Source organism: Brachyhypopomus gauderio, chromosome 4 (assembly GCF_052324685.1).
Source record: "Brachyhypopomus gauderio isolate BG-103 chromosome 4, BGAUD_0.2, whole genome shotgun sequence".
Lineage (NCBI taxonomy): Eukaryota > Metazoa > Chordata > Actinopteri > Gymnotiformes > Hypopomidae > Brachyhypopomus > Brachyhypopomus gauderio.
This window is the reverse complement of record NC_135214.1, coordinates 3637304-3646370: the sequence shown is the minus strand read 5'-3', so window position 1 is coordinate 3646370 and position 9067 is coordinate 3637304. Positions and strand designations below refer to the sequence as shown.

Sequence of the window (9067 nt, the reverse complement as noted above, 5' to 3'; positions counted from 1 at the left end):
AGGATGGCCATTACCCCCTTCACAGCCTGGTGCACATGCATGTACATAAGAATGCACAAACACACACACACACACACACACACACACACACACACACACACACACACACACACACACACTCCACAGATACACACTGCTGCTGCTGTCCAGTCATCTGAATCTCTGTTCATTCGTGCAGCGCGAGGCTGTTAGCTGTGCCGTTTGCTGTCCTGTCTGCTGATGCTCACGTCGGTTCTTAAGTGCTTACACTGAAACCATGAAAGTTTTGCTAAATGAACCCACAGAAGAAAACTTTTATAATGGGTTGTGTGCCTGTGTCTGTGTGTTTGTGTTTCTGGCTCTAGGAATTAGCCCTCCGTCAGAGAAGCCAATTACGAGCCTTTTGTGAGAAATGCCACCGTTGTCTGTCGCACCCGGAGCAGTCGGTGAGGGAGCAGGTACGGTAGCCCCCGTCACGCTGTGTACACACCTGTCTCACCTCACACACCTGTCTCACCTCACACACCTGTCTCACCTCACACACCTGTCTCACCTCACACACCTGACTCACCTCACACACCTGTCTCACCTCACACACCTGACTCACCTCACACACCTGACTCACCTCACACACCTGTCTCACCTCACACACCTGTCTCACCTCACACACCTGACTCACCTCACACACCTGTCTCACCTCACACACCTGACTCACCTCACACACCTGACTCACCTCACACACCTGTCTCACCTCACACACCTGACTCACCTCACACACCTGACTCACCTCACACACCTGACTCACCTCACACACCTGTCTCACCTCACACACCTGTCTCACCTCACACACCTGACTCACCTCACACACCTGACTCACCTGTCTCACCTCACACACCTGTCTCACCTCACACACCTGACTCACCTCACACACCTGACTCACCTCACACACCTGACTCACCTCACACACCTGTCTCACCTCACACACCTGTCTCACCTCACACACCTGTCTCACCTCACACACCTCACCAATGGGAATGAAGGGCTGTGTGTGGTTAGAGTGTGTGTGCACCACGTTGTGTGTGTGTGTGTGTAAACAGCATGTGTTTCTGTGTTTAACCTCCCATTGCAGGCATTCCTGTGCTTGAGTGATGTCCTAGTGGCCCATAGCCACCGGTTGCAGATGTGGGAGGGGTCAGCGGGCATGCCCCTCCTCTACACGCCCGAGCCCCGCCTACAGAAGGCCCTGCTCACCTTTGTACTGGAGCGAGTCTTCACCGGCCCCGAGGCAGACAGCCCCAGCAGCAGGGGTAATGTTCCATCCTCTCCTACGCTCTACCTCCTTCGTATCGCACCTGCTCAGGTATGAACATCCTCTAGAGTTGCCTGTATGCAATGAGCAGAGAACCTCTGTCAGTTTTTTTATAGGTGCTCAATCAGACATTGGTGAAGTCACATGGCATGTGACCTTTGAACAACATCCCTTTGAAGGTTTTAGAAATTCACAAAGCACAAACTCCTTTGCCTTTTTCTGTTACAGATGTTGTCAGGCACACTTAGACTTAGGGTAGCATAAAATGAACTCGGATATACTGTTCAGTCAATACCATCTGTTTCCAGTAGATGGCAGTCTTCCTCTATGTTGTTCTTCACAGGGATCATGGCGTTGCTGCAGACAGACACACAATTAACACCGTTTGCTGTCAGTTTTGACTTGATAATGGCTTTTTAAAATAAAGTCATTTCATAACTTGGAACAGAACTTGCTCAGAAAAAAATAGGCAGTACAATTTAATGAAATGTAATCAATTAAAAAGGATTTTGGATAGATGATGTGGGTTATAAGTGAGTCTAAGAAGGGCTATTGGATCTGGGTGCCGAAAACAGCTTTGGTTTCTTTGAGTTGTTAATATTGGCAAATGTTTATTTTTGAAAGGTAAATATGTGTTTAAAGTTGCAATACAAATTCTGTGACTACATAGTAATCCAGTTCGCTAATAACACCTCACCCCTTAAGGCCGGATCACTAAATAATTACCAACCGCATAATGAAACATGTGTTGCTTTTGTTTTGCTTCAGGAAATTTCATAAATACATGAGACCCCAAATGAATAATAGACGTCTGATTAACAAAGAGTGACTAAAGCAAACCTGTCCAGCTGTGTGAATATTTCAGAGATCTCCTGAGCTGTTCTGGCCAGAGTTGAACCCCTTGAAAATACAATATAGGAAGGCGGCCCAATAAAAAGCAATTTAAGCACTCGATTTCTCCATGTTGGTAATAGAGTTATGTATCTCCTCAATGAAGTGAGGGCTTCACCACCAGCTACGCCCGAGTCAGACTCCAAGTCTGCTGCTCTGGGGGGAAAATGGAGTTAGCATTCACTCACCTAAGAAATAGTGTTTCTCTTATAAGGTTTAAGGATTGTATGGCATGGTTATAACACCCCCCTTCCCCCCAGGCACCGAGAGTGAGTGTGGCATTCCCAGGCTGGAGGGCCTACACAGGAGGAGGAACCTGCTGGCCGCGTACTGTAAGCTGATTGTGTACAGCGTACTGGAGATGAGTGCGGCCGCTGAGATCTTCAAGCAGTACGTGAAGGTACAGCCCATCCAGCGTGGACCTCCAGGCACCTCCACCTCTCCGCTCGTCCTGGAGTTGTCTGCTGAGATTAGGGAATACTCGGGAATACTTGCAAACAACTTTGTGATGGGAATTTGTTGTATAGTTTTGAATGAGAGTTCCAAAAAAGGGGCTTTATTTAATATTTGACTTACACATTGTCCTGATTATTTAAGTTTGGGAAGTGATACACATGGTCTAAGGATTAATGTCAAATGGCAGGGAGCACTTTAGTCATGAAACAAACTAATGTCCTCCACTCATAAATATGCCAATCTGTTTTTGAATTTATGAGTTGACAGATGAATCTGCTGTATTTGTGTGTGTGTGTGAGAGAGAGAGAGAGAGAGAGTGTTTGACACACTGACATGTTTGAAACGCCTGTTCGGTTTGGCCCTGCCCGAGCCAGCAATCTCTCATCAACATTCTTCTTGATCAGGCTTTCACACACACACGCACACAGCTGCCACGGTGAACGATGGCTTTCAAAGTCGGGCAAACGACAGAAAGTTGGCGGCTGACCGTGAGCCCGTATTTGCTCGACTTCCTGTCTCTGCTTCTCCGTGCGAACCCTCGCCAGTCTGGAACGTTCGCCAGTTTCCCGGGCAATTACACCGTCTTCTAAAAGCAAATCCCACCGCAGTAGAAGGCGGCTGTTGTGCTGACGGGAGATACAGTGGGCGGTGTTGTCTGGGTGTGTTACGGAGATGCCGTCAGCCTATCGCTGACCCCTTCGCACTAGCCCGGCACTGCGTTAACACAGCAGCCGTCTGCCTCTCGCACAGCACCGAGGACTCGTCTGATCCGGTGGACGCTGGTACTCTCCCTGGCCGTCAGGGCGCGAGGGTCAACCCTCTCGCTGTGGCCCTGCTAGGGCCCGGTCCAGGTCAGGCAGCAGGTTAGGGAACACCTAGGGCGGCCCTGTAGTTCTGATTCAGGTGGACAAAGGCTGATGATGTAGCCTGTGGAGGAGAGGTGGGAAGAGCAGGATACAAAACACTGGCAGTGCCCTGCAAGAACACCGGTGATGTGAAGTCTGTGAAACCATCGGCTGTTTCCTTTGGTTGTACGTTGACATGTGGTCTGGTAATACTGCACATGCACTAGTGTAGCTCATCCCTTCAGTGTGGCTAATATCTGGACAGATCTTGTAAGCTTGGGAGATCAAAATCTTAAGGTCAAGTAAGAGCTTTTGGCTTTCTGCTGCAGGTAAACACGTCTGTCCTGCGCGCGTCACACCTTGGTGCCATGGGCGGTGGGCTCGGCCAGTGGGCAGGTGTGGTGGAGCTCGGGTGTGATGGCACACAGGTGTGGTGGAGCTCGGGTGTGATGGCACACAGGTGTGGTGGAGCTCGGGTGTGATGGCACACAGGTGTGGTGGAGCTCGGGTGTGATGGCACACAGGTGTGGTGGAGCTCGGGTGTGATGGCACACAGGTGTGGTGGAGCTCGGGTGTGATGGCACACAGGTGTGGTGGAGCTCGGGTGTGATGGCACACAGGTGTGGTGGAGCTCGGGTGTGATGGCACACAGGTGTGGTGGAGCTCGGGTGTGATGGCACACAGGTGTGGTGGTGCTCGGGTGTGATGGCACACAGGTGTGGTGGAGCTCGGGTGTGATGGCACACAGGTGCGGTGGTGCTCGGGTGTGATGGCACACAGGTGCGGTGGTGCTCGGGTGTGATGGCACACAGGTGCGGTGGTGCTCGGGTGTGATGGCACACAGGTGCGGTGGTGCTCGGGTGTGACGGCACACAGGTGCGGTGGTGCTCGGGTGTGACGGCACACAGGTGCGGTGGTGCTCGGGTGTGATGGCACACAGGTGCGGTGGAGCTCGGGTGTGATGGCACACAGGTGCGGTGGTGCTCGTGTGTGATGGCACACAGGTGCGGTGGTGCTCGTGTGTGATGGCACACAGGTGCGGTGGAGCTCGGGTGTGACGGCACACAGGTGCGGTGGAGCTCGGGTGTGACGGCACACAGGTGCGGTGGTGCTCGGGTGTGACGGCACACAGGTGCGGTGGTGCTCGGGTGTGACGGCACACAGGTGTGGTGGTGCTCGGGTGTGATGGCACACAGGTGTGGTGGTGCTCGGGTGTGACGGTGATATTCACTGCTGTTCTTTCTCCTTTGCAGTACTACAATGACTTTGGTGACATCATCAAAGAGACACTGAACAGGACCCGGCAGATGGACAAGATTGAGAGTGCACGCACCCTACTACTATGTCTACAACAGGTATCTCTCTCTCTCTCTCTCTCTCTCTCTCTCTCTCTCTCTCTCTCTCTTTCATACACTCCTCTGGGACACCACACTTGCTTCTGCCTCGAACGCTCAGGACAAGACAAATTTTGCGCTTTGCGTGAATACAATCTAAACTCGGCCGAGCCGCCTGTCCGGCGCGTGGGTGCGTGCGAGATGAAGGCCCGTGTGTGTTTTCTCTGCTCAGCTGTACCTGCGGCTGAGACGTGAGCAGGACAGCAGGACGCCGTGCGGCTCTGGCATCCAGACCTACAGCAGCATCAAAGAGCTTGCCCGCCGTCTCTCCCTCACCTTCGGCTGGGACCAGATTAAGTCCCGCGAGTCGCTGGCCGTGATCCACAGGTAGCTCCCTCGAGCGCCCCGTTCACAGCTCTCCTTGCTGGAAGTGTCCGATTCCCTGATAGAAACACATGCACTAAATGTATGAGGTTAGAGGTGGCTAGATAACAGGTTCCAGATCAGTGTTTAGGCTACTCGGCCATTGGTCTTACTGATTCTGCAACATGAAACAACAGAGTAAGAGTGTGATCAGGACACATCGGAGGGCAGGTCTTTCAGATTTGAGTGTTTTCCTCTCAGAGTTCTGCTGCTGTCTGTTCACAGGGACGGCATTGAGTTCGTCTTCCAGGGTTTCGTCCAGCAGTCCGAGAAGCACTCGCCTCCGTACATCTCCTATCTCACCATCCTCAGCGAGTTCTCCAATAAGCTGCTCAAACCCGACAAAAAGACCATGTAAGTCAGGGGTGTCCGTCTCCGGTCCCGGGGGGTCAGACTTCAGCACAGGTTAGTGATCTCCCTGCTGTAAACACACCTCCCAAACCTGCTAGCTAACCAAGCTTTTGGATCAGATGTGTTTCAGTAGGCAAATCACTAAACTCTGCTGCACTGGCTGTCTGTGAGCTGCTTTCCTGTCATACCGGATCAGCCTAAGGAAACAGACCTTTATAAATGTCTTCCCACACATGTTTTATATTGTGTTTTTGCATCAGGGTAAGGATGGCTTGAGTATGTTTCCTTTCCTAAACTAATCAGCAAATGTGCAGCTGACTTGAACCACAGCCTCCTCTCCTCACCTCTCTTCTCCTTTCCTCCCCTCCCCTCCTTTTCTCTACTTCCCTTTCCTCCCCCCCCCCCCCCCAGATACAGCTACCTGCAGAGGTACACGGGTGAGCAGGCGATCAGCTGCAGGGAGGAGTGCTGGATGCCCCTCATCTACTACCGCGCCTCCCTCCAGGCCTCCGCCGAGGGAGAGGATGCCGTGTCCTTCATCAGCTCCGACACCAACAAGCAGCCCTCGCTCACCAATCGCTCCAGGTCTCCATCCGTCAGACAGGCCACCGCAGAAGGTAGGCGGAGCCGGCAGGTGAATGAGGAAGTCCAAATGGACCTCGGTTCAGTGTCTTTAACGAAGAGTGGGTGATGTATTTGTAGGAGATGTGCAGCCTGCGCAGACGGCCTGCGCAGACGCCAGAGGGAGTAAACAGACGCAGAGGTGAGGGAACGTAACCACGGTGATGAACGCACGTTATGGGATTCTGTGTTAACTCTCTAGAGTCGTTAATTCTTTGTTGTTGTAATTAATATACGCCCTTTTATAAAGCATATCTCTTAATTTATGTAGTTTACATATTTTTTCCACCCTGCTATGGTATACCTTTGTGTTTTAATCTGTTGCTTTGTGAATAAAAAATGTATTTAGTGCATGTTTCATGATGAATGGCATACTTTAAAAAACAAGAGCATTGATACGTTTCTCCATCTGTAGTCAAGAGGACCCAGAAGGGGCTGTGGATGGGGGCCCATGGCGGGGGGACCAGGCAGAGAGCGGCGAGACGCTGGCCGTGCCACCCTGGTCCACGGCGGACGAGGAGGACGCGGACACGGTGGAGATAGACGTGTAGGTGTGCGAGGGGCAGGCTGGGGCCTGTTGGAGACCCGCGTTTACAGGCGTCCCGGGAATTTAAGGGGTAGCAGAGTGGAGTGACTACTGCTGCATGCGCCCCCTGCTGGACACGTCACGTTCTAACTCACTGTGTGGTTGGTAAGATTATAATCGTCACTGTAAATGTTATGTTGGTGCTGCAGAAATGCATTATTTGTAATTGAATCAACGGTAATTCTATAGTGCAAAACTTTTGTGGTTAAAGTTGAAAATTTTTTTCCCCCTGCACAACAAAACCAGATCTAAAGCTAAAGTTGTAGAAGACACTCATGCCTTAGCTCAGCATCAGAGGTGTCAATTCCAGGTTCAAAAAGTAAAAGTCCTCACCAGGATTTTGCTCAGGCTTCCTGGATTGTGTTGATTCCACTAATTTTACCTGGATTGCACTAATTAGAAAATCTAGCAAGCTTGAGCAAAATCCTGGTGAGGACTTTTACTTTCTGAACCTGGAATTGACACCTCTGCTCAGCATTTGTTAAGATTTTGTTTTGTCGTTGTTTTTAACTGAGTTTTAAAAGCTTGATCCTATAATTTCCTTCATAGGAGCAACACGCACTTTTACAGATGTTGGTCAATGGTAAACTAGTACTTAGCGCTGGTCAGTATGATAATATGGACAACGCTAGCACAGAATCAGGAAGTACAATGGGGTTTGAATATGGAAAATGACGAAAACGTAAAACAACGTGCACATCTGTCTCTCATTCTTTTTATTACTACTGTTTCTCTTTGAAACCTTTGCAAACCACATTTTATTTTTAAGTTTTCAAAGTGATGTAATCCATGGTTATATGTCAAAATGACAAATTTGCCCCTCAGACAAAAATCAGGCTTTAAGGAACATTGTTCAAAATGATGAAGACAGGAAGCGTCCTAAAATCTAATTACTAATCCGTCAACATATTGACTGGTGCTGCCGTTATTTGCTCCAGTCTCTACAAGGTTCCTTGAAATCATATTTAATAAAAATATACATTTTTCAAATTTTTGGATGACATTTGCAATTGCATCGTTTACTAGGTTTCATAATGTATCCATAATGTATTTGATGCTTAAAGTTAATAATAAACTGTATAACAATATACAAATTAATATTATTGCACATGCAACCCATTGTTTTTCACATAAAACCTTTGATACTTTTTACATTTCATTTGGACCTCTAGATATTAGCCTCATTTTGTTCAGCCTTTACAGGTTACATGCACCTTTTACACTGTTGTAGTAGCAGTGTGATTTGAACAGAATCTTGTTATTTTGGGGCAGTAGGGCCCAGTGCCATGTTTGACCAACTCATTGTTCATTTTAAGTAACCAGGATGACCATTATGTAACCTGGAACAGATTGCGTCATTAGAATCCTAAATTACAAATTTGTCAAACCGTATCTACATAAATCGGGAATCAGACTCGGTACCCAATGCCAAAAAGGAATTGTGAATCTTGGGGAATTAACATATATTGGAAACAAAATCACTTGTGTTCCAGAGTTGGAACAATGAAATTTACAAGAATAGCATTTATTTGCTATAGCAAAATCTTGTATACTGAATTGTACACGTTTTAGCTAATATCCACATTAAGCAGTGATGCAGGAATGAAAATACACCATTTGTTTCAGAGGAAAAAAAGACTGGTCTTTCTTCTATCCAAGTTTCTAGTGTCTGATAGAAAATGTGCATTTGTAAATAAACCTATTTTTAACTTAGTTGTGTTGTCAGCAACAATAAAGTATTGGGACAGAAAAGGAGACATGGTGTGATACGCACTTGTAGTAAGAGAGAAACGTATTATGAGCGAAGCGTGATTCCCTTGGTACCCTACTCTTCATTATGAGTGAAGGGTGACTCCCTTGGTACCCTACTCTTCATTATGAGTGCGAGGTGACTCCCTTGGTACCCTACTCTTCATTATGAGTGAAGGGTGACTCCCTTGGTACCCTACTCTTCATTATGAGTGCGAGGTGACTCCCTTGGTACCCTACTCTTCATTATGAGTGAAGGGTGACTCCCTTGGTACCCTACTCTTCATTACGAGTGAAGGGTGACTCCCTTGGTACCCTACTCTTCATTACGAGTGAAGGGTGACTCCCTTGGTACCCTACTCTTCATTACGAGTGAAGGGTGACTCCCTTGGTACCCTACTCTTCATTACGAGTGAAGGGTGACTCCCTTGGTACCCTACTCTTCATTACGAGTGAAGGGTGACTCCCTTGGTACCCTACTCTTCATTACGAGTGAAGGGTGACTCCCTTGGTACCCTACTCT

The 9067-nt window shown here is 48.6% G+C and overlaps 1 protein-coding gene across 1 annotated transcript in view; it reads left to right on the top strand.

Annotated features, from left to right (window-relative positions):
- The window catches only part of LOC143511882 (cohesin subunit SA-2), an 18449-nt gene extending 9712 nt beyond the window's left edge, over positions 1–8737 (top strand). The window contains exons 24-32 of the mRNA XM_077001578.1: positions 345–437; positions 1109–1286; positions 2440–2579; positions 4734–4835; positions 5047–5201; positions 5463–5591; positions 6000–6205; positions 6291–6351; positions 6625–8737. Coding sequence (XP_076857693.1) covers positions 345–437; positions 1109–1286; positions 2440–2579; positions 4734–4835; positions 5047–5201; positions 5463–5591; positions 6000–6205; positions 6291–6351; positions 6625–6760 — 1200 coding nt within the window. The 3' untranslated portion in view covers positions 6761–8737. The remainder of the gene's footprint in view (positions 1–344; positions 438–1108; positions 1287–2439; positions 2580–4733; positions 4836–5046; positions 5202–5462; positions 5592–5999; positions 6206–6290; positions 6352–6624) is intronic.
- Positions 8738–9067: the final 330 nt, after the last annotated feature.